The 23,013-nt window shown below is 57.2% G+C and overlaps 12 protein-coding genes across 12 annotated transcripts; 5 read left to right on the top strand and 7 right to left on the bottom strand.

The window, feature by feature from the left end:
• Positions 1 to 334: 334 nt before the first annotated feature.
• On the bottom strand, positions 335 to 1,472 carry LTR77_001292 (uncharacterized protein; the record flags this gene model as incomplete). Its single annotated transcript, XM_064798554.1, has 5 exons — positions 335 to 625; positions 683 to 842; positions 918 to 1,010; positions 1,090 to 1,253; positions 1,326 to 1,472. The coding sequence occupies 5 exons, from the start codon at positions 1,470 to 1,472 to the stop codon at positions 335 to 337; spliced, it is 855 nt and encodes a 284-aa protein (XP_064662881.1).
• A 619-nt stretch (positions 1,473 to 2,091) lies between these two features.
• LTR77_001291 (uncharacterized protein) lies at positions 2,092 to 4,736 on the bottom strand (the record flags this gene model as incomplete). The annotated part of the gene is made up of 2 exons (XM_064798553.1): positions 2,092 to 4,397; positions 4,493 to 4,736. 2 exons carry the CDS (start codon positions 4,734 to 4,736, stop codon positions 2,092 to 2,094), a joined length of 2,550 nt encoding a protein of 849 aa, XP_064662880.1.
• A 1,017-nt stretch (positions 4,737 to 5,753) lies between these two features.
• CDC24 (Guanine nucleotide exchange factor for Cdc42p) lies at positions 5,754 to 9,479 on the top strand (the record flags this gene model as incomplete). Its single annotated transcript, XM_064798552.1, has 3 exons — positions 5,754 to 7,235; positions 7,494 to 7,733; positions 7,806 to 9,479. 3 exons carry the CDS (start codon positions 5,754 to 5,756, stop codon positions 9,477 to 9,479), a joined length of 3,396 nt encoding a protein of 1,131 aa, XP_064662879.1.
• A 782-nt stretch (positions 9,480 to 10,261) lies between these two features.
• On the top strand, positions 10,262 to 11,411 carry LTR77_001289 (uncharacterized protein; the record flags this gene model as incomplete). Its single annotated transcript, XM_064798551.1, has 4 exons — positions 10,262 to 10,270; positions 10,326 to 10,385; positions 10,525 to 10,797; positions 10,872 to 11,411. The coding sequence occupies 4 exons, from the start codon at positions 10,262 to 10,264 to the stop codon at positions 11,409 to 11,411; spliced, it is 882 nt and encodes a 293-aa protein (XP_064662878.1).
• A 178-nt stretch (positions 11,412 to 11,589) lies between these two features.
• LTR77_001288 (uncharacterized protein) lies at positions 11,590 to 13,056 on the bottom strand (the record flags this gene model as incomplete). The annotated part of the gene is made up of 1 exon (XM_064798550.1): positions 11,590 to 13,056. The coding sequence occupies one exon, from the start codon at positions 13,054 to 13,056 to the stop codon at positions 11,590 to 11,592; it is 1,467 nt and encodes a 488-aa protein (XP_064662877.1).
• Positions 13,057 to 13,500: 444 nt separating this feature from the next.
• Positions 13,501 to 14,185, bottom strand: LTR77_001287 (uncharacterized protein; the record flags this gene model as incomplete). Its single annotated transcript, XM_064798549.1, has 4 exons — positions 13,501 to 13,602; positions 13,686 to 13,759; positions 13,815 to 13,980; positions 14,042 to 14,185. The coding sequence occupies 4 exons, from the start codon at positions 14,183 to 14,185 to the stop codon at positions 13,501 to 13,503; spliced, it is 486 nt and encodes a 161-aa protein (XP_064662876.1).
• A 1,393-nt stretch (positions 14,186 to 15,578) lies between these two features.
• LTR77_001286 (uncharacterized protein) lies at positions 15,579 to 16,267 on the bottom strand (the record flags this gene model as incomplete). The annotated part of the gene is made up of 2 exons (XM_064798548.1): positions 15,579 to 16,008; positions 16,068 to 16,267. 2 exons carry the CDS (start codon positions 16,265 to 16,267, stop codon positions 15,579 to 15,581), a joined length of 630 nt encoding a protein of 209 aa, XP_064662875.1.
• A 682-nt stretch (positions 16,268 to 16,949) lies between these two features.
• LTR77_001285 (uncharacterized protein) lies at positions 16,950 to 17,732 on the top strand (the record flags this gene model as incomplete). The annotated part of the gene is made up of 1 exon (XM_064798547.1): positions 16,950 to 17,732. The coding sequence occupies one exon, from the start codon at positions 16,950 to 16,952 to the stop codon at positions 17,730 to 17,732; it is 783 nt and encodes a 260-aa protein (XP_064662874.1).
• Positions 17,733 to 17,961: 229 nt separating this feature from the next.
• Positions 17,962 to 18,888, bottom strand: LTR77_001284 (uncharacterized protein; the record flags this gene model as incomplete). The annotated part of the gene is made up of 1 exon (XM_064798546.1): positions 17,962 to 18,888. One exon carries the CDS (start codon positions 18,886 to 18,888, stop codon positions 17,962 to 17,964), a length of 927 nt encoding a protein of 308 aa, XP_064662873.1.
• A 258-nt stretch (positions 18,889 to 19,146) lies between these two features.
• On the top strand, positions 19,147 to 19,877 carry LTR77_001283 (uncharacterized protein; the record flags this gene model as incomplete). Its single annotated transcript, XM_064798545.1, has 2 exons — positions 19,147 to 19,167; positions 19,299 to 19,877. The coding sequence occupies 2 exons, from the start codon at positions 19,147 to 19,149 to the stop codon at positions 19,875 to 19,877; spliced, it is 600 nt and encodes a 199-aa protein (XP_064662872.1).
• Positions 19,878 to 20,320: 443 nt separating this feature from the next.
• On the top strand, positions 20,321 to 21,058 carry LTR77_001282 (uncharacterized protein; the record flags this gene model as incomplete). Its single annotated transcript, XM_064798544.1, has 2 exons — positions 20,321 to 20,764; positions 20,972 to 21,058. 2 exons carry the CDS (start codon positions 20,321 to 20,323, stop codon positions 21,056 to 21,058), a joined length of 531 nt encoding a protein of 176 aa, XP_064662871.1.
• A 379-nt stretch (positions 21,059 to 21,437) lies between these two features.
• On the bottom strand, positions 21,438 to 22,767 carry LTR77_001281 (uncharacterized protein; the record flags this gene model as incomplete). The annotated part of the gene is made up of 3 exons (XM_064798543.1): positions 21,438 to 21,484; positions 21,539 to 22,576; positions 22,635 to 22,767. The coding sequence occupies 3 exons, from the start codon at positions 22,765 to 22,767 to the stop codon at positions 21,438 to 21,440; spliced, it is 1,218 nt and encodes a 405-aa protein (XP_064662870.1).
• Between the last annotated feature and the right edge of the window lie 246 nt (positions 22,768 to 23,013).

The following is a 23,013-nucleotide window of genomic DNA, read 5'->3' as shown; positions in this document are numbered from 1 at the left end:
GACATACTCCTTCAGTCCCTGAGTCCCCCTTGACCGGTCATCTCCCGCTCTGTACACTCCTTGCGCAAGTGGTTACGGATCTAGAAGGGCACCAAGGAAGAGAATCCGAGTGTTTGCCGCAGGGTGTCCACTGTGAAGGGGGTAGCCGCTAGAACATTCACTGCGGAATCGAAAGGTATTCAAACAGAGCGCTTAGTCGAACTGAATCGTGTGCGATAGTCTCAACATTGCTTGAACGTGTATCTGGTATCACAAACGCACGGCGAAGAAAGGACCAAGATTACCTGTCCGATGATCAGTCCCAAGGTAATAACCATCAAGACAGCAGACAAGCTTACAACTTCGACTTCCCACCCCCCTCCCACCCCTTAACCGCCTCCTGCCGCTCCCTCTTCTCCCGCTGCCACTGCAGACTCTTCACCTGCGCCCGCACGTCCTCCTCCGTCGTGTTCTCGAGATAATCGACCGTCTCACGATACATCTCCTGCTTCAGCTGACCGTAAATCTGCAGTCCTGACATGCCCTCTCGTGACTTCTGCACGAGCTTGAACTCCTCGATGTGGGCGAGCGCCTCGGGGAGGCCGCCGAGCCAGTCGACTATGCCTTCTTCTAGGGCTTCGAGGGCCTGAATCGTGATTAGCATGCCCTGGAAGAGGTGACTGACAGGAAAGGATGGATGTACCTTGAACCGATGCGCCTCCAGAATCATCTTCCTCACCGTCCCAGCACTCAGCTTCTGCCGGAACACACTCAACATCGGCGGCCTGAGCGGAACGCCCAGCTCCAGTTCGTTGAGGCAGAGATAGCCTTTATGCGGGTTCATGCACCGGTAGTCGTGCATCCTGTCCCCACCACCATTAGCCCTGAATCGCCGAAACCCTTTCCACCACAGCTCAAGGGTAAGGCAGGGTACCTACATCGCAACCATAAACCCCCCAGCAAAAGCATGCCCATTCACCAACGCCACCGTCGGCATCGGGTACGTGATCAGGCGCAACCACAGCGCGTACCTATTTCCCCATGCGTCAGCAACTCCATCCCACCACATCCCATCCCGATTCCTTAGGCAAGTAAGTAAGGTGAACGCACAAACTCTCCTTCCAAAACCCAGGCGTCCCCCCCGCATGCTCCAAATCCAACCCATTACTATAGAACTTCGCAATCCCGCTCGTCGTCACCACGACCCCCGGGGGATACGTTTGCGGCGAGAACTGCAGGATATCCAGCGCTTTGATCAATGCCTGGCAGAAGGCCTGGTCCCCACGAAGGGTGAACTGTCAGCACGGACATGGTTTGATGAGGTGGGTTGGGTTGGGAAAACGCACGGTGGTGAGGCGGTTGTCTTCGCCACTGGTGAAGGTGAGGAGGTAGACTTTCTTCGCCGGCTGCGTGACGACTACGCTCCCGCCCGTGGAGGCGATGGGGAGGTCGAAGAGGACGGGGCTGCTGCCGGAACTTGAGGAGGATGGCATGGTGGCTTGTGGATGAGATGGAAGCGCCGGTGATGGCGAGTAGAAGAGACGAGGAACGCTGACGGAAGGGCTGGTTTTACATGTGCTGAGGGTACTGGAAGTGGTGTGAGAGCCGATGATCACAATCGAGAGAGCAGACGAAACATGTGCAGTTGCGCTCAAAGTCGACCGCGGCACGGACAAGGCGGAGTTTGGGGGCTGGGTCTGGGGTTGTCCGGATGATGCCGGGGGGATACATGGGCTGTATGAGTTGCACGTCCATAGCAAACAAAGGGCAATAATTTCTGCGACCCGTTACGAGGCGATAATGCAAAGGAAGTACGGTGGCACATTGGCTACCACGTAGATGAGCTTTCCTTGGTACAGACATGAAGCTTCTCTGGGAGGAGCTACCTATCCAGATCTTCCGATGCAATGCCCTAGCCAAACGCTCAAGCAACTGAATCGTAGAACACCGATCGCTAATGCATTCGCTATCCCCATCCAATCGCCTCGCTGATAAAGCACTCGATAAAAGAACCAACACAACCACCCTTCCCCCTCCCTTTCATTCTCTCCCCCTCCCCGCCCCCTTCCCCCATTCCACTCTTCCCCCTTCTCTCGTTTATCTAGTCCACACTCAAGCAGTCTCCCCACACCACTCCCCCACCCACTCCAACTCCCGCTCCCCACACGCAAAATCCCACCCAACAATCGTGTTATTCTGACTACAGCAGATAATCCTCCGCGGGTCGAACTGCAGTTTGAAAATCCGATGGCTGTCGGCCGGCCGGCCATTGTTGGCCGCGGCGGCGGGGTTGAATTGCGCGTGGCCGCCAAGCTGCTGTGGTGGTTGCTGGGGTGGTGGTGGTGGTGGTGCTTGTTGTTGCTGTTGTTGTTGTGCGTATGCTGCAGCGGCTTGCTGAGTTATCGCAGGCATCGCGGACGCGTGGGGGAGACCGGCGGCCGCGGGGCCAGCGGGTTGGACGGGTGCGCCCCCTGGGTGAGCGAAGACGGGGTTTTGGGGCTGAGCGTCGTCTGCTCTCCGGTTCTGCCGACGCTGCTGCTCCCGCAGCAAATCGTTCTGGTTCAGCACGACTTTCTGCACCCAGTTCCCCGCGTCCCGCTCGTCGCGGCGCCAGACGATGACCGTCTCGTCGTAACTCCCGGACACGATCTTCGCCCAGCGGCTTCCGCCACCACCTGGTGGGACCTTCGCGCCGAGGGAGAGCATGTCCTCGGGTCTGCTGGAGCCGGCGCTGCGGGAGGCGGCGCGGCGGCTGGTGGCGGGCTCCATGCCGGCGGCGACGGCGCGCTGCCAGTTGCGGTCGGCGGTCTGGGCTTCGGCGGCGAGGTCGGTGTCGGAGGTGGTGCGGAGGTCGCCGAAGCGCGCCTGTACCGTGCGCACCAGGTTGGCGTGGCCGGAGAGACAGGCGACTTCCGCTGCCGTGCCGGCGTCGAAGATGCGGACGGTCATGTCTGAAGACCCGCTGACGATGCGACGGCCGTCAAATTGGACGCAGGCGATGCCTTTGGCGTGGCCCTTGAACATGCGTGTTTGCTTGCCCGTCATGATGTTCCATGCTATGACGGTGCGATCTCCCGAAGCGCTGACGATGGTGTTGTCGTGGATCTGAACCGCATTGACTGCTGCGCCATGGCCTCTGATCGTGCTGAGATGGGTGAGCGAGTCGAGGAGGCCTGCTTTCGGGTCGGCGAAGTTGGCAAGAGCGGCGATAGGGATGAGCTCGGAGTCACGGGCGAGTGCATGGCGAGACCAGAGCTTGATGGTTTTGTCCTTACTGCAGGTGACGATGTAGCGGTCGTCGAAGCGGAGGTTGAGGACAGGCTCGGTGTGGGCTTCTGAGACATGCTTCACGACCTCGCCGGTGGAAAACTTCCACACAATCACGGCGGAGTCGCTGCCGCCACTGACTATGATGTCTTGCTCGGGGCGCTCATCGTATTGCAGACATAACACACTCTTTTCGTGGCCTATGAGCGGTTTCTGTCGCAAACGATTGGTGTGTAGATTCCAGATCCGGATGGTCTTGTCCCTGCTGCCACTAACGAGGTAACGAGATGTGTGCTGGACGGTGTAGACGCACTCAGTGTGGCCTTCTTCAGGGTGGTCCGGGTGGGGTAGCTGAAAGGTCTTGTGCCGATTCTTGTCCCAGTTGGCCTCCAGGCGGCGACGCTGCTTGTAGATGAACGGCCAGCTGAGCTTGAGCAGGGTCGGGTCGGACGTGGTCTGGAAGACGCTCGGTCGCAGCTTGATGTCTGCCGGTGATGGTGGGAAGGTTATGTTGCGGTACTTGTTCAGGTCGTAGGAGTTGTACGGGTCGAAGCGCCGGTTGAGCACCTCGGAGAGAATCATGGTGCTCTCTACCGGCAGCTTCGAAGCTGTTGGATCAACACCGGCTGTTGAAGTCTGCTCCAAACCGTCCATCTCCTCCACGTCAGATGGTGTCTTCCCTTCAGCTCTATCCTCCTGAATACCCAGATCCAGTCCACCCGCAGAATCGCTGTCGCTCGTTAGATCACCACTAAACGCCTCAACTCTCCGCCTCTTCCTGCTCTCCCTCCTCTCCAGCACGGCAGTGGCTCTGTCACGTCTCTGCTGTCTGTCTAAGCGCGCATCCATCTTCCTCTGTCCGTAGTCTCGTGCCTGCTCCACAAATCTCTCCACTGCGCCCTTGTCCAGCTCCCAGCCTTCCCTTGCGAAGCATAGCTGCCATAGTCGCTCGTCGAAGGATCGATCGCGCCATCTGCGACTAACCATGGAGGTAGCAAGAAGGTCTGTGGGTGAGAGGTAGTCGAAGACGTGGAGGAAGATCTCGGTGGGCAGGTAGGCGGCGGGGTCGAAGTGGGTGAGGCGCTCGATGAGGAGGCGGACGTCTTCTTTACAGTCGTTGGGCATGGTGTGTACAAGCGACATTGCGAGTTCTGTAGGCAGCGTCAGCGCATGGTTGGGAGTGCGACAATGAATGAAGTCAAGCATATGCAAAGGCTTCCTCATATGATGTGAGTGGTAGACCTACCCTTCCTCTTCTCTGTCGAGAGCATCATGGCACTCCGCAAGACGGCGTCCATGTCTGGCGTCGAAGCAACGGAAGGCTGCATGGCGGCGTATGCCATGTCGCTGTCAGATCGGTCGCCCGAGTATCCTTCGTCAAGTAGTGGGCTGTTGTCGGCAATCTGGGTGTGATCGTGTATGGGAGCGACGAAGGGCTGAGGAGGCGGAGGTGTACGGAGAGGAGAGTCGGCGAGCGGTGGTGAAGACATGTTTGCGACAGTGTCTTGTCTGGTGCGGTGGTGCTCAAGTCGAAGGTTCCACGACAGACCTGGCTGTGGTGGCAGATGCTGGACGCTGGTGAAAGGCGCTTTGACTGAAGGTGATTGATTGTCAGTCAAGGCACATGATGACGAGTGTCGTGCTGGTCGGCTGACAAGGCTGGTGGTGACATATGCGTGCGCATGTGAAGAGGAATCCAGCTTGTTTACTTCAAAGACCCTCGACACTGACGCCCGCTTCTAGCGCCAAGCCATATCCTTCGAGAACATCTACAACTCTTCCGCGGTACCACCACTTTCTCCCTCATGGGCAGTCTACCCACGATATAACAAGACCTGACGTCTAAGGCAGGTCGCGTATCGTACTTCACACTTGCGAACCCGCGCAAAGTTCCTTCAATTCAGCAAGAAGGCAAAGCAAAGCAACGCCTCGGCTTGTCTCTGCTACCAGCGGGCGCTCCCGCATCGACGGCGGAACAAAGAAGCTTTTAGGGCGAGTGCAAAGAGTGGGATGGGGGTACCCTCGACGACTCCACTCCACTCCACTCCGACTCCGACACGCTGGACACCCTCCTTTGGCATCTGCGACGACGGCGACAGGACATCTGCTGCACCGCGATTCATCTGCCGGGCGGCCAGAGTCAGTGGACGGCGATCGCACTCACCACCTGAAACACCCTTGACACCCCCCAAGACCCTGTCGCTCGAGCTTTCCCTGCTTCGGCCACTCTCCTTCTTTTCGCTGCTCCTCCACAAACTCTAACCGCTCACCACAAGACACTTTCTCTTCCCGCCAGACAAGCGCTGTCTAGGCCGCCGACCGCGCCCAACGCAACCACTGTTCCTCCCTTGCGCCACCGCCTACCCCCCTTACCGTTCCTTCGGGCCCGAGCCATCACCGACTCCGCTGAATCTAGAGCGCCAGCAGCAACATATGCGCCCATCTTTGAGGGATATACCACGCCCATGTAAGCGGACGGTGCAGGGCCACACGGCGTAGCAGCGAGGATGGCGGTCGCATACGGAAACCCTTACCTACTGTCCAGAACGCAGACCGCGCCCATGGGAGGTGCCAATGGTGACAGGAACATGAGTGGTGGAGGCGGCGCAAGGATCAACGGCGTCAACAGCGGGCAGAATTCGCTGGTACACTCCCAGAGCCACACCACTTCCAACTACTCCATGCAGAGCCAGCCCAGCAGTAGGAGCAGCGACAACAGCGGCCTCTTTCCCCCACCGCCCGTCATCGGCATGCCGACCCCTCCGAATGGCGGAGACGTCACAGCGACGGACAACATCATGAACACCGTCGCCGACGCCAGCAGCTCTCTCTTCCAGATCTGTGTGTCGCTGCGACAGCGGCTGATGGGTGTACCTGGCTTCGAAGACTGCCTGAGCGAGATCGAACAAGATGCGGACGACGACACTGATCCAGTGACGGTCCTATGGCGCACTTTTCGGCAAGGCTACCCTCTCGTCCTTCTATACAACACATTGAAGCCCGACAAGCCGCTTGAGGTACCGAAGAATGTTAAGGAGGAGAAGAAAGGCAAGGCGGCCACGTTCAAATTTCTGCAAGCTTGCATGAACGTGCTCAAATTCCCGCAAGAAGAGATATTCATCATCACAGATCTGTATGCGGACGACACAACGGGGTTTGTGAAGGTGGCGCGTGTGGTGAATCGGGTCCTGGATATACTAGTTGCGCAAGGCAAGATCGAGGATATAAGACCCACAGCGTCCGACTTTGAGCAAGCAGCGAAAGGCATGAAGCGCAGCCAGCGCCAGCATATCGTCCACGAGCTCGTCAGTACAGAGAGAACATATGTCCAGCACCTCGAGCACCTGCAAGCCCTGATGAAGCTTGTTGAGGCGAAAGGAATCATCCCTGGTGATGCGATCCACGACATCTTCCTCAACCTGAACAGCCTTCTCGACTTCCAGCGCCGCTTCCTCATCCGAGTCGAACAGACGAATCTCGAACCCGAGGACCAACAGAACTGGGGCAAGGTCTTCCACATGTACGAGGATGCGTTCAAGGTGTACGAGCCGTACATTGCGAACCAGAAGAAATGCGAAAAGACGGTCGTGGCCGAGTATCCGAAATTGGCAGCCGGCACGGTCGACGCCCCTCGCCAAGTCAAACAGATGGTCGAATCCTCCACTCAACTCTACGGCTTCCTCATGAAGCCTTTCCAACGCCTATCGAAGTACCCGCTCTTGCTAGACGATCTGTATAAGAAAGGCGACCTAGATGAGGGCCGGAAGGAAGATCTTTTGATTGGAAAGCAAGTCGCGACTGAAGTGCTTGGACGGACTAATAAAGCTGTCGATCGCGAGGAGAAGGCCGAGGCGGTGCAGGAGTTGAAGATGCGTGTGGAGGACTGGAAGGGTCATCGCGTGGAGGGGTTCGGGGAGTTGTTGTTGTATGGGACGTTTACGGTGTTGAAGAGTGAGACGCAGGGGAGTGGGAAGGATGGGGAACGTCAGGTATGTGAACAAGGTTTTCTTGATGTGTTGAGGGAGGGTGGCTGGGTGTCATGCTTTTGCCCTGTTCGTTGCGTGATGGATCTTAGGAGGCATGGCGGCAAGCATAGCGGGGTGGCGGAGGGATGTTGGAATTCTCTTACCTGCAGTATCTGGATTGCAGACGGAGTGAGATAGAAGGATGATTTGCGGCCTCGCAGTTGCTCACTCAGGTCTTGGTCGAGCCATCACAGTGACTTGCTAACAACGTCATGACTACAGTACCACGTCTACCTCTTCGAGACCATCCTCCTCTGCTGCAAAGACATCGACCTCTCGAAACCGAAGAACAAACTCTCCAACAAACAGCTCGTCGACAAGCGCGGCAAGCCGAAACTCCAGCTCAAGGGCCGCATCTTCATGCAAAACGTCACCGACCTCGTCTCGCTCACGAAACCAGGTAAGAACGCCAACAGCGACCCTTTTCACATCCTCCGCGTCAAGAAGAGCGGTGGCGATCCGGTATGTATCCTCGCAGAAAGGCACTAGAGCTGATTCTCTACCGTGTTTACCCCAGGCTCATATACATGCCAGATCTTCTGGAAGGGCGACCCGTCGATCGAGAACTTCATCATCCGCTTCACCACCGAGGATGCGATGAAGAAGTGGGCTCAACAAATTGAGTCGCAGCGGAGGCGGTATCGGGATCGGTCTGGCTCGCATCGGGCGTCGGAGTCTGGGAGGAGTGGGGGAATGGGGACGAGTGCGACGGAATTTGATTATATGCGCACGCTTGGTGGGCAGTTGGAGAATCCGTATGCTGGGCGGTATGAGGAAGATGAGGATGAGGAGGAAGAAGAAGGGGATGTGGGGACCGCACTGCCGGGGAGGCAGTATCCTTATAACGGCGATTTTGCAAACAGCAGAAACGCCAGCTCGAGCAGCTTACGGAGTCGCAGCACGACTGGCGAAAGTGGGATGACGCCTCTTGCGGGACCGCCAGGAAGTGGACGACAACAAGCTCCACGCTTCCCGCCTGGTGGTATGCCGCCCGGCAATCCTCTAGCTCTTCGTACAAGAGAGCTGGCAGGTATGCATGCGCACAGCCCGAGCGGCGACGCTGGACCGAACGACAGCTACTTCAGCCCCATCGAGGGCTCGCCAAGCCAGCTGTCAAGCTCACGGACGAGCGCGAGTTCAGGTATGTACCCGTTCCCGCGGCAGCAGGTTCCGCCAAGTCAGTACTACGAAGAGGGGCATGGCCATGGGACGAGATTCACTGCACCTGCTATGGGGCGGCAGCGGGAGGTCAGTGGCGGTAGCACTGCGAATGGATACGGGCCGCAGAATGGTTATCCTCCTCATCCGCAGAGTGGTGGCTACCCCCAGCAGAACGGCTATCCGAACGCACGGCCTGGTCCAGGGCCTCAGAGACCGGGGATGGGAATGCACTCAGCGCAGCAGATGCCTGGCCCCCCACGGAATCGCAGCGCCAGCAGCCCCGACATCCACAACAACCCCCGCGGCGTGCGAACACCCGTCGACGCCCCACCTCCTCCGCAAGTCCCAGACATGCCACTCCCGTACCAGCAGAACCCACACATGATCCCCCGCAGCCAAAGCAACTCCCCCAACATGGGCATGCCACCCCAGCGCGGCATGAGCCCGCAGATCCAACAACAGCTCCAGCGCGAACGCTCCTACACCCCGCAATCCCAATACCAACAGCAGCAGCAACAACAGCAACAGCAATACACCGTCTCCCCCCGCGGCGGCGCCTATCCCCCCTCCACCGCCTCCGGTCGCGCCATGACCCCTCTCCAAGAGCACTCCCGCTCCCGCTCCCCGCCCGCGCACTTCCATACCCAGACCTCCGCGCCCGCCACTCTCCAACAAAACTCCAACGCTCTCGAAACCCCAACCCAACTCAAAGTCCGCGTCCACTGCGACGCCGCGTCGCAAGTCCTGACCCTCGTCGTCCCGCTCAACATCACCTGCCAATCGCTCAAAGACCGCATCGACGCCAAGCTGCAGCGCAGCACCATGCTTACCCTTTCCGAGAAAGTCCCCGGAAGTGGGGCGAGGGAAGGGCAGACGGTGGTGCGGCTGAAGTTCATGGACGACGGGGATTTCGTGAGTATTCAGAGCGATGACGATGTGCAGACGGCTTTTGAGGGGTGGCGGGAGCGGTGGGAGGGGGCGGCGGGGGAGGTGCAGGCGCAGCAGGGGGGTGGGGGGATGGGGGAGGTGGATTTGTTTTGTAAATGAAGCTGAAGCCAAAGGAGGTGGATGAGCGATGGGTTCTGGCAGGGAGAGGACTGGATGAGAGGGGGAAAGAGCCGTGTACGGCAGCGCGACCCAATGCAAGAAAGGGAAAAAGAGCATGTCCAACGCCAGCAGTTGTACGCCGCCGCCAGAGCGCAGCCCAGAGGGACTCGATCGAGCATTTCAGCCCTGGAACAGTGGATGCTGAAACGGCCGGGAAGCGCTCGCTGCTCGCGACGGGTCGAGACGGAACGAGAAGCAGAGAAAGAAAAGGGCCAGGGAATGCTCATGCTCTGGCAGAGATCAGCAGGCCAAGGATGATGATTCTGACGACTGTGACGAGGAATGTCCATGGTATGGGGATAGGGATATGGAGAGCAGGTGTGTTTAGCTGGACGTATAGATGATGGAGAATTAGCGTTATTTTATGAGAGAGATGGGTGGAGCGTGGAAGGGGAGGGGGATGTAGATCAGCGTGCGTTGAGTTGAGAACGAGGTGAATTGAATGAGTCTGAAATGTCTGCCACCTTTCAAGATCGTGTCCGTATTAGAGTGTGATTGTTTGGCTCCTTTTGTGGGAAGCAGCATTGGAGTGCTGTTCGTGTTGTTGATATGTGGTGAACGAACGGCTCTGGTCGTCCCGACCTCGGCTTTGGCCGTTTGGCTGTTTGGAAGGTTTGCCCCGAATCAACCCGACCACAATCTTCCCCTTCACGCTCTGTAGTCCCATATTTACTCCCCTTGCAGTAGAGGCGGTTGATCGCACTTTTGTTCTCGGCAAAACCATGAGCCATGTGAGCAAAAATTGCCGTGAATATTGATGTATTCAGATGCTGATGAAAGACCTAGGACTCCCAACAGAACACGCCCTGGATAGTTTCGCTCGCGGCTGGGGGGTTCGCTGGCGCTGTACGCTCATAACAAGCCCAACATATGGCAGAACGGATGACTGACAACATGAATCGAACGGCACCAGGTCGAAGCCTTCGCCACAGCACGTATCCCCCCCTTCCCCTTGCCAATCCCAATAGCTAACACGACACCCCAGTACCCCTTCGAATTCGCCAAAACCCGCGTCCAGCTGCGCGAACAAAAAGGCATCCCCACCCCCCGCAACCCCTTCCGAGTGGTGGCCGGCGTCTACAGCACCGAAGGCCTGTCCGCGCTGTACAAAGGCTGCTCCGCGCTGGTGGTGGGGAGCGTGGCGAAAGATGGGATCCGCTTCTTGTCGTTTGACACGATCAAGGAGACGTTCAAGGATCCCGAGACGGGGACGCTGACGCCGGGGAGGAATTTGGGGGCGGGGATGTGTTCCGGTGTTGTGAGTGCCTCTTTTGTTCTTTCTATCGAGACGTTCAAATCTGTAGGAGGTAGGGGGGTTAACGAAGGAAATAGGTAGCATCCCTCTTCGCAGTAACCCCAACCGAACGCATCAAAACCGCCCTCATCGACGACGCCCGCACGGAAAAACGCTTCCACTCCACGCCCCACGCCATCCGCACCATCCTCGCCACCGACGGCTTCCTGGGCCTCTACCGCGGCCTCGCCGGCACGACCCTCAAACAAGCCGGCGCCACCGCCTTCCGCATGGGCACCTACAACATCCTCAAGGACTACGAGCGCACGCGCCAAATTCCACAGACCACACTCACCAACTTCGCCAACGGCAGTGTAGCCGGCATCGTGACGACCCTGGCGACGCAGCCGTTTGATACGATCAAGACGCGGTGTCAGAGTGCGCGGGGCGCGAGTACGGTCGAGGCGTGCAGGAGTGTGGTGGCGGATTATGGGGTGAGGGGTTTTTGGAAGGGGACCACGATGAGGTTGGGTAGGACGGTGTTTTCGGGGGGGATTCTGTTTACGACGTATGAGTGGGCGGCGGCGATCTTGAATCCGTTGGTGCGGAAGACGGGGGTAGTAAAGGAGAGTGTGTAGAGATATTTGTAGATTTGATGAATATGCGTACAATGCTGACCCGCTGCTGTGGATAGACTGAAGCTCCATCGTGAATGCAGGGTATAGAACTTAGACAGATCTCAAGCAGGCTATGCAATTCTTCGCGAACCAAGTGCTGTTGGCCTGGGATGCTGTGACAGCCACGATAAGATACCGCTCAATCATCATCATCCCCATCCCCATCCTCCTTCTTTCCCGCCTTCCCTTCCTTCCTATTATTCTTCCTCCTCTCCTTCCTCAACGCCTCGGAAACCTTCGAGTCCCCCTCATCCTGATGCTCATCCCACTCCTCATCATACTCATCCGCCACCATCTGAATCTCCCTCCGCAACCGATTCCCCTCCTCCACCAATCCCTCCCACCGCTGCAGATTAAACCCCTTCTGCTCATACAATTTACTCTGCCTCCGAGAAATCGTAAAGTTCATCGCGCTGCGGTAGCTCGCTTCCCGGTTATGGTACAAGAACCACATGTACCCGCCCATCAAACCCGTCAGCCCGACGAGGTAGGTCACCGGTTCCATGACGTCCCATCCCAGGTCCGTCTTGAACGTGAGGTAGTACACAATCGCCCACCAACTCACCATCCCGGCAAACCCTCCCTGCGCGACGCGCTGCGCGCCCCGTTGGGCGAGGTTATCGCACTCGCGCTTCAGGTCGGCGTACTGCAGGATGGTTTTGGAGACTTTGCGCAGGCGCATGCGGAGGTAGAAGGTGCGTTCGTCGAAGGAGGGGACGCCGATGTAGATGCTCTCGGGCGCGCCTTCGATGTCGACGGCGAACTCGGAGCCGCGGGCGGCGTCGCGGATGAAGTCGCCTATCTCTGTGGAGGGGGACCAGCGGACGAAGTTGGGGTGTTCCGGGTCCGCGGATTGGGCGTCATCGGGGTGCTCGCGTTGCTGTTTGGTGGGCATGGGGCCGTCGTCTTGGGAGGATTTGATCTTGCCCGTGCGCTCGCGCTTGCCGTCCACCATAGTCTCGTCTGCGCCTTCGAGGTCGTCGGCTGCGGGTTTGCCGCTCGAAATATCCTCTTCGGTAGAGTCCTGCGCTCGGAAGGTCACTTTCGGAATCTTCTCCTTCTCGCCATCCTTGATCACAGGTAGCTCGCTCTGTATGAGCCGTTCCAGATAACTCAGCGGTTGCTGCGGATGCACCAGCAACGCCAATGGCTCAACATCCTTCCGATCATTATTCGCATCCCTCGTCGTCAGGGGTAAGATCAACTTCAACATCCGACTGGGCGTTGTAAGGAGCTTGCCCTTTGTCATGGCACCAGCGCTTCTATTGCGGGCTACTGGTGGCTTTTCACTCCCATCGCGCATCCAAGGCGAGCGCATCTGCTTCTCTTTGCTCTCCTCCTCCACGGCATCGTAGTGGCTTCGCTCCACTTGGGTGACATTCTGTGACAGGTCGGCGGCGGGTATGGAGTCAGAGTCGGTCTTGACGCTGGAGGAGTCGGGCTTCTCGCGGGGCCATCTCGTCGCGGTATTTGTAAAGGCTCTCTCCTGTCTGGTCGAAGAAGTGACGGGCACGCGACAGTTGCGGTACGGCCATGCTGTCGGATGTGAGGTCTGGCGCAGCCGAGGCGCGAGCTGGGACAGCGTCCTGGAGAAGAAGGGCTCCATGTTGCAAAGCTCTCCAAAGTCAATGCTATCGCAGCATGGCCGTGGAAAGTATGTTTGAAACGTCAACCGCGGATTGACTGGAGAGTTGGCAGAAGTAACGACGCGCTTGGGCTTCACTTGGGATGTCTTGGTTCTGCGTCATCTGGCGTCAATAAGACGAACAACACCAGCTATAATCGACCAAAGTTGGCAGGAGAATGAAACCTGATGTTGAGGGCATTGCGAAGACTACACGACGACAGATGGAAGACCAAGGATTCGATTAAAACGCTGGATCACGGATACATAATATTTATCACCGACGCGCTCTCACCCCTGGGCCGACGCGTTGAGCATTATCTATACAAGGTTCTATCATGTACAGCTCGCGACCCAAGTCTCCCAAACTGCTGGCTCGTACAGTTATCATACTGCAGGCTCCAAAGCAATCCAAGAGACGCAACTTTACGCCGTCAAAGACTGGTGACCAATCGGTACAAGGACACCCTCGCAGCCAGGAGCGAAACCAACGCCTTGGTAGTTACCCAGGTTCACGAGCCATGCGCCCTGCGTAGAACAAGTCAACAAATGCTTCAAAGCGCGTCTCACAGCATCGGGAGGGATGATGCTCTACTTCTAGGGCCACGTACGCTGTTGAATTCAGAAAGCACATGATCGATCTTATAAGGAATCTCGCGCGTCGCGTTAGGGTAGGCGACGGTGTCTGCAAGCAATCAGTACATCGTCCAGCTCCCACTCGACTTGGGCCGACCACTCACGGAAGATCGCAATGCCCTGCACGCGCAAGGGGTGCTGGTTCGACACCCAGCGGATAAACACGTTCTTGCAATCCCAGAAGACATTCTCGTTCTTCCATGGCAGGGACCCCATCGCGCCCTGGGACTCGATGAGACTCGTCCGGTTCGGGAAGGTCTGGGATCCCAGCTATCGTAACGTATATCAGCATACATCCACCTCCTCACATCTTGGAAGTGAGTCAGCATACCGGCTTCGGACAAGCCCGCGTCCCGTTGTTCATGAGGAACTGCACGCTATCGGTGTAATCCACAACATCTGGGGTGAAGAGTTTTCGCGCAAACGCGTCGGTGTACTGGGAGAAGAAGTGCTCGACGTTGTCCGCGGTGGCCATGGCGTCGCGTTCGCAGAGGCAGTAGCCGGCGTTTGCGTCGCTGGGGAGGGCGAGGACGGGGGTGAGGGCGGCGAGCGCCGTGGGTAGGAGGGTGGAGGTGCGCACAGTTAAGTGCAATATGGGTATCTGGTTGTTGGAAAGGCTAAGGAATCTCACACCACCGGACAGAACACGCCTTATAACCACCCTCCAACCTTGGATCCGGGTCGCCCTGCCTGCCTTGCTTGCTTGCCGCGAGAAACCTACCTTCCCAAACCATGTGGGTATATCGACCATCACAAAACCAATTCATGATGCCCGGAGACAACGCCGTCGCAACGGTGTGCGGTAGGTTCGTCCACGGCGCCGGCTTCATCGTGATCTTATCTTGTCGGAAGGCTGATTCGAGCAGGACGATGTCTCCACTCGAAGATCCCAGCGCAAAGGCGCGGTGTTGGGATCCGGGTTGCTGGAAGATTTTTATTGTCCGAGATGGTGCATACGGAGATTTGCCTTTTTGCCTTGCATTGAGCTTGCTTCGGTGCGTTGTCTCGTTTCGTTCCTGCGTTGACGCTGATGAGATGTTGTGAGAAGAGCTTGTGATGTGGTCAAGGCCTTCGGATGGCTTTTGCTTCGTACCGGGCAGCCGTAAGTTGTGTGCATGTATCTCTCAGCATCAGTTCAGTGTTCCAAGGAGTGTGAGTAACTCTGATTAGAGTTCGGGTTGTTTCTAAACTCATCCAATACACATGCCGATCGATCAGTCCAATCTCTGGTACCAGATCTTACAGCAACCAGTGGTTCACAAGAAAGTCGAGCTTTTCCTTGGAGAAGGTGAAAACGCCTTGTCGTGCTTGTCTGCACCAACAAGAAAGACCAAGCGAATCTTGTCCAACGCACGCAATCTGGTCGACATGATGATCTGCTGGCCATCATCACATCGCGGCTATCGATCTGGAGTTGGCAGCGCATAGGTACAGACAGACCCACAGATCAAAACGCTCTGCGGAGCCCGTTGCATCAACGAGACGGCACCCGTGATTGCATTGGACTTCGACTCTTTGAAGCACGTTCAACAAACAGGAACAGCAGTTTCGACTCGCATACCCGGAAGTAAATGGAAGACCCACGGTACGATCATGTCGATCAACAATGCGTTCCTGCATTGCGGGCTCAATCAAGCTCGATCACCATGTGGATAAGAAATAGTCTTCCTGCTTGGCTGCTTGGCCGATTGATGGTGAACTGAAAGATAAAAGTAGGTAGCGGATCTGACTCCGGTATGTACAATTTCTACAGTCGACCGTACAGGTTCATAAAGTCATCCCCAGAGAGCCGTGAAGCCATGTATCGTCTCATCAATTCGTAGTCCATCCATCAAAGTCCCGCCATGCTCATGCCCTCCATAAACATCTCACCACCTCCTCAAAAACAACATTCCCCCCAGCACCTGCAACCCCCCCACCATCACCCCCAACCGCCCATACCCCACCCCCTTGACCCTCCCCCCTTCTGCCCCACTGGGCACATCATCCGGATCCATCACCAAAATCGTCCCGCAGTCCCCCTGCGCCGTCGTCGGCAGATTCGGCCCATGCGCGTACAGCGTCGAGCAATACTGCTGATACCCGCCCGCCGCGCCCGCGGGCGCCACGTACGACGTGTGCTGCGGGGCGGGCGCGACGTAGGTGGTCTGCGGCTGCCATTCGGTGGTGGTAGCGTACCAGGAGGTGGCGTGGTAGCCGCCGGCGCCGGCGCCTGCGAAGCCGGTGCAGGTGCAGCCGTTGGGGCAGCAGGCGGGTTTGGAGTCGGCCCATTGGCAGGTTTGGCCGGAGGGGCAGCAGCTGGAACACATTGGTGAGGGGTGTGAGGGGAATGGGAGGGGAGGGGGGAGAGGGCTTACTAGTCGGCTGCGCCGATGTCACTGCAGCCTATGGGGTGGTCGGCGGGACATTGGGCGGGAACGGCGTAGGAGCCGTGGTTCTGGCCTTTGAGCCATATGGCGCCGGTGAAGTAGTAGACTTGATCTGCGCTGGCGGCGTGGATGAGGGCGAGGAGGAGTGTGAGGATTATGCCGCGTATGGCTGGTCTTCGCGCTGCCATCTGTCTCTTTCTTTCTTGCTACTATACTCGGTGGCTGGGAAGGCTGGGATGCAGGCAAGGCGGGCGAGAATGAGGCTTGGTTGCGGGTATTGGTATGTTTGCTGTGTGGGAGGTCGCAAAGTACAGATGGCCGCCAGCAGCGATTGCGAACGATGGTATACAGACTCAAGAACGAGATGGAAGAGTGAAAGTAGGATAAGGTACCGCGGAATCTGGGTCGAGTCCCTCATGCACGGCCGGGTCATGGTCATGGCCAAGGTCAGCCTTCCATGTCGCCGTCCTGCTTCTCGACTTGACTTGCTGCCCGGAGTGTATCGGGCATCAATGCCTTTATTTGTTTCTCCATACTCTCCTCGAGCAGTTTGCGACTCCTTTCCATCTTCTCATTATCATGCGTGCCCAGGCATGCCATCTGCAAGACGCCGAATGACCTGCATCCACAGCTCGAGCTCTCATCGCAGCTCCCCAAAAAGATGGCTGGCGCGCTGCGGGGCTATCGATAGCGTAAAGTGCTTGCAGCTCTAGCGCGTTTCCGTGGACTCCGATTGCCGACTCGGCCAGAGCCTCACGATCGTCTCTGTTTACTCCATCTCCAGCAGTCCTACCTTACGCCAGCACCTCCCGCACCTCCACCACCTTCACCACCCGTCGCCTGCCCAGCACGGACCCTACCCACCATGACATGACAACCCCCCTTCCCGCTCCCATCTATCCCAAACGCTACTTCTCCGCCTCCCCCACCTGGTTCGCCTGGAACAAACTCACCTCCTCGGACCTCCACACTCTCCGCGAAGAACCCGGCTTTGAGAGTCAGCACATTTACTTCCATCTCAACCATCCGATTCGCTACGTCAGGTTAGTCGGGCTGGTGGTCGATATCGACGTCAGAGTCGGGAAGTACATTTTGATCACGCTCGATGACAGTAGCGGGGCGTGTATTGAGATTAAGACTGAGGCGCGGGTGGTGAGGGATGGGGATGGAGCGGAGTGGCCGAGCAATACTGTGTTGGATAACCTGGATCTCGTCACCGGGATAGGCAGGCCGCCGTCGCTGTTAGTCGACAGGAAAGCGGTAGATATCGGCACAGTCGTCAAAGTGAAAGGAACCATCGACACCTTCCGCGGCACCCGCCAAATCCAACTCGAACGCATCTGGATCGTCAAAGATACCAATGACGAAGCGAAAGCGTGGGCAGAGACGGCGGAGTGGAAGCGCGATATCTTAGGGAGACCTTGGGTGTTGAGTAAAGCGCAGCGGCAGGCTATGGATGCGCAGGCGGAGCGGGAGGCGAGGGAGGAGCGGCAGAAGGCGCAGAAGAGGAGGGTGAGGAGTGCGGAGTCGGAGAGGAAGAGGGAGGAGAAGGAGAGGCGGGGGGAGGAGAAGAGGAGGGCGAGGGAGGTGAAGTTGGATAAGGGGGCGTTGGTGGGGAGTTCGGTGGTGCCGATGAGGGTGACGGACTCGTGATGCGGGAGGAGTTTGGAGACTGGATGATGTTAAAGGCGTTGGTGCGAAGATACCCGTGGCTGTTTGCGTTGAGATTTGGATACTAGAGTCGCTATATGAATACCATCGAAAGTACTGCTCTGCCTTGGCTAGCAATCTTGATGTTACGCCAAACACCTCGCTTTCCCGAGTCTGTGCAATCTACCAAAAGCATCTCCTAGTCCTCATCCTCAGCAGCTGGCCCTCCTCTTCACCTCTTCGACTTTTTCGCCCGATTCTTCGCAAAAGCCTCCTCAGGCGGCTCATCCACCGGCTCAGCCCTCTTCTTCCCACTCTTCCCCTTCGCCCCATACTTCTCCTCCAACCCTTGTAGGAAGCTCTCCTTCCTCCCCTCCCTCCCCGCCTGCCTCCCCTGAATCAACGCCGCCAAATCCTCCATCCCACCCTTCTTCCCCGTCCCCTTCCTTCTCGATGTCCTCTCCAAATCCTCCTCCATCTCCCTCCCCACCTTCTCCGCCTCCTTCCCCTCCCTCTCCCGCCTCTTCCTCGACCGCTCCATCCTCTTCTGTACCCTACTCTCGCTCTCTCCGGTAAACTTCTCAAACCCCTCCACCTCGCCCTTCTCAATCGCCTCTTCAATAATGCCCCTAAACCGCTCCTCATCCTCGTCCGCTTCACTGAGCATAACGTACTGATACAACTTCTCCATATCCCCCCTCACCTTCCCATACGCTTCCAGCACATCCCGCCTCTCCTCCTCCCCACCCTTATACTCCTGCGCAAAAGCATCGATCGTCTCGCTCGTCACGACCGCAGCGTACTGCTCCCGGAAAAAGTCCGTCCAGTTGAACTCCCCATCCTCCCCCTCGCCTTCCAAAATCTCCTCCGTGCTGCCGGTGCTGTCGTACCGTTTCCGCCGGCGCTCGTCGGAGAGAATGGCGTACGCGAACGCGACTTCTTGGAACTTGGTGTGGGCGGTTGCTTTGTCCTCGGGGGCGGCTTTGTCGGGGTGGTGTAGGAGGGCGGCGCGACGGTAAGCTGATTTCACTTCGGAGGCGGTGGCGGAGGAGGAGAGGGAGAGGGTGGCGTAGGGGTCGATGGTGGGGGGTGAGGAGGGGGTGAAGAGGTCTTCGGTGTCGTGGGAGTCGGTTTTGCGGGAGGAGCGTTCGGGTGGCATCGTGGTGGAAGGAGCTGTGCTGGGATGATGGTTGAGTCAATGTGATGCTTCTTGGTGGATATGTGGTGTAGTTCGTCCGCTCCGGAGGTGGTGTGTTATGGTTCTATCTGTTGTAAAGATTCGAGGGAAGTTCTGGGCTTGAAGTGAGACGCGTTGACGCGCCTCGGTCCGATATCGGCATCACATGCATTCGGAGCTTGGGCAGCACATTCACATTCACTTCTCTCCACCCCAGCTTCTACCTTACAATTTGACCGTATGCCTGCTCAGAGTACGCGAGTATGATAGAACTTGCAGCTCGTCTACAATTAAAATAGTTGGCGAGATCCTATCCTGCCCGGTTACCAAGCCAAAGCTGAGCTTCATTCCCTTATATTGTTTTCTTCCTGCACTATTTCCTATTGCTTCAGCTGTCAGACGAAGGCCGCAACCGTCTTACTCCTATGGCACAAGCCACCAAAACCCTGGAGGACGAGCGGCACGAACACTACATGCGCCTCGCCCTCTCCGAAGCGCGCAAGAGCCCACCCAAGCCGACCAACTTCTGCGTAGGCGCTTGCTCGGTGGCCTCCGGTTTACAAAACACTGAAGGAGACTTGCTCGCCACCGGCTACACCCTCGAGTGTGAGGGCAACACACACGCCGAGCAATCCTGCTTCATCAAGCTCGCTGCTCTATACGGCTGTAAGGAGGAAGATTTAGGCGAACATCTGCCGGAGGGCGCAGTGCTGTATACTACCATGGAGCCTTGCAATAAGCGTTCGGTTGGGAACACGCCGTGCGTTGATCGGATCCTGGGGCTGAGAAGGAGAGATGGAAGGCAAGCGATTGAGAAGGTGTATGTGGGTGTCAGCGAGCCGGAGAAGTTCGTGGGTGTCAATGAGGGGCGAAAGAGGCTTGAGGAGGCAGGTATTGCGGTTGTCCATGTTCCCGGCTTTGAGGAAGAGATACTGTCTGTTGCGACTGCTGGACACGACAAGTCGGACTAAGAGCGTAGCTGAACGGCAGCACTCCCATCCCCTTGGACAAGATGCAAGCTCGATGCTGTTATGTGCTGGCATGCCCATCGCGGGAATACCGCGTAAGCACAGTGAGCACTCTTGCTGCCCACGGACATATCCACTCTTCATTCATCCGCTTTCCGCTCGGTCGACACGTGAAAGCATAGCTTTTCATGCATGATTGACGAAGTGATGCCGCACTGACGCGTTGACCGCGCGCTGGTCGCGCTTACCCCAGATTTACGACGTCACCATTTCTCGACACAACAATCATCACATGCAACAGCACTTCTTTCTCTCCAGCACTCTCACTCAAACCTTCAATGCGTCCCTTCACACCACAATACCTCCGCTCAATCAACCAGACCCTCAGATCAACAACAACATCGACCCTCAAACCCAGCCGCTTCACCACCCGGACAACCACCAGCATGTCTTCCACCGACACAGGCGAGCTCAAGATCGAGAACACCAACGTCAAGACTGGCCCTTCCGTCTCTCTATCAAGCCAACAGAACACCCTGGTTGGCTCCGTCCTCGACCTCTTCGCCGGCCGCCCCTCCCTCGCCAAACTCCAGCTCTGGTCCGACGATGCCACCTTCGAAGACCCCATCACCGTAGCGAAAGGGCGCAAGCAGTACGAACCCCAATGGTACGGTCTCCAGACAGCCTTCTCAGAGATCGAGCGCCTGCATCACGAAGTCACGTCAGCAGGCAACCCGATCGAGATGGATCTGAAGACGAGATACGTCGTCAAGGGCATCGGCAAGGAGCAGGTCATCGATAGCAAGGTCAAGATCTTCACGGAGGGGGACAAGATCACGAAGGTGGAGGATAGATGGGACGGCAAGCTGCCCGATAGCGGGATTCAGAATGTAAGTTCGATTTGGCAGTTGGTTAGTCCGTGGTGGTGGGTGCATTATGCGGAAGGGTGGGCGTGGTGGGTGTGGAGTTTTGTGTGGTATACGAGGCCTTGGATGGTGAGCGAGTTCGCTCCATTGGCTTGTTGTTCTTTCGAGAAGGGTATTGGGGTTGTTTTGTTGATCGGTCACGAAGAAATGTGCTAACGATTCTTCCTTTAGGCTTTCCGCCGCCTGAATGCCAACAGTGTGCCGATGATGGTCGGCGTGCCGAAGAACGCTGAGGAGGACAAGCAGAGGGGCAACTAGGCTAGTTCTTGGAGAACTGGGATACGGATGCCACGCGACATGGTATGCATAAGGCGAGCATGATGTACGATAGCGTGACAATAGAAAGCATTCAATGTCAAACAAGTCGATTCCATCGTGAGTCACCTTTCTGCCCAGTCTGCAATTCACATGTATGTCTACCGCGATCGAAATATCAACAGCCGCAGTCCGAGCATGGACGGCCTTTCAATCGCGATGCCGACCCGGATTACAGGCAGGTGAAGCGCGTCTTGCATACCCTGTCGGGGCTGGGTGAGGTGCCTGCGCGGCGAGGGATTAAGGACTTTTTAGGTGAGAAGGGAGCGATGTTAAGGTCGGCGGTGGTGGATCATAGATGATTCATTTATCAAGTTGTAATTCATGACGCCGTAGCCATGACCTGTTCCATCCAGGGATACACGGATCCTGGGAACCAGATTAGCACAATGGATCAAGCAGCACATCACTGGCTGAACATACCATTAGCCGGCGGATATCCCATATGCAGCAACCCAGTAAAGAACCTCGCTTCCTTCGGCGTCCCATACTCCATCATCAGCATCGAGTCCTCAACCGGCATCAGCCCATCGTGCGTGCCGTTAATCAGCAGTAACCGACAAGCAGGCTGATTAACCACCCCCGTCTCCACCAACGAGAAGTCCTTCTGCGCCTTATCCATGAACTCGTCTTCACTCACGTACCCAAACTTCTCCCGCAGAGCCGGCAGAGCGGTCCAGGGGTACTCGTGATCCTTGGCCTTCTCCAACCACGCCCGGCTGAAGAAATGGTGTGTCCCCGCGCCCTGCCCGACGGCGCCAGCGAGACGTTTCGAGTGCGTGTGGGCGGCGCGGATGGCGTTGTGGCCGCCTGCGGATAAGCCCCAGCACAGGATCTTTTTCATGTCGAATCTGCCGTCCTGCTCCATCCAGTCTAGGATGCTAGTCCAGAGGCGGTCGGGTGAAGTAGGGTCTCGTCGGTCGGCGGGGCAGTCTGCTGTGCCGGGAATGTCGACGATGACGGACGCCCAGCCGCGTTCGAGAAACTCGTTGGAGCGGACTGTGTTGTCGGGTCTGTGGCCGTCGAGACCGCACATGAGGATCACTGCTGGGCAGGGCTTGGATTTCGAGGCGTCCTTTGGAAAACGGACGTAGAGCGGCACCTCCTTGCCCTCGTCCTTGTCCGTCCCTGCTGTGTGAGGGATGTGCACGTCTTCGATCGGGCATTCGAACAGCGAGGCAGCTTTCATGTACGCCTTCTTCTGCGCATCGTATGCTTCCCTCTTCAGATCGCTGTTGATGTATGGGAACCTTGCGATCCGGTACACCGCGCATGCTCGCAGGTACATGTCGATGGCCTCCTGCTTCTTCCCGTCATCTTTGAGCTTGTCTGCTTGCTTGACAAGGTCTTCGCAGGTCGGCAGGAACTCCTTGGTATACTCTACGCTGTAGCCGTCATGGATGCCTTTCTTGATGAGGGTTTCGAATATGGGTGCGAAGTCCTCGTATTTGCCGTCGTGGACTGACCCGGATTGTGTGAGCTAGAGGGAAGGGTATCGAGAATGTGCAAGCCAGCTTACAAGGGTACAAGCTCCTCTCGCAAGGGAACTTCCACTTCTTGTTCCAGAGTGCATCTATGGAGTCTAGGTGTGGGTACTTCTGCTCGAACTTGTCGCCCAGGATCCACCGTGAGCCGGTTCGTGGGTCGGTCATGTTGGATGGACGAGATGCGGACTTGAAAGAAGGCAAAAAACCTCGAAAGAGCGAAATATGCAGAGGAATACGAGAAGAGGAATGTCGAAAGAAACGTTAACGGACTGCGAGAGCTGACCTTCGGGACCCCAATGAGCCCTTTTCCCGCCGTACCTGGAGCTAATGCGAGTCTTGAGCTTCGTTCGGAGTCTCAAGAGGTGCGAACGAATAGAGCGTGAAAGGGAAGCCGAATGCGAAGTCTGCATG

This window comes from Saxophila tyrrhenica (assembly GCF_035928015.1).
Source record: "Saxophila tyrrhenica strain CCFEE 5935 chromosome Unknown scaffold_2, whole genome shotgun sequence".
Lineage (NCBI taxonomy): Eukaryota > Fungi > Ascomycota > Dothideomycetes > Mycosphaerellales > Extremaceae > Saxophila > Saxophila tyrrhenica.
The sequence above is the reverse complement of the archived record's forward strand: the minus strand, read 5'-3'. Positions and strand labels throughout refer to the sequence as shown.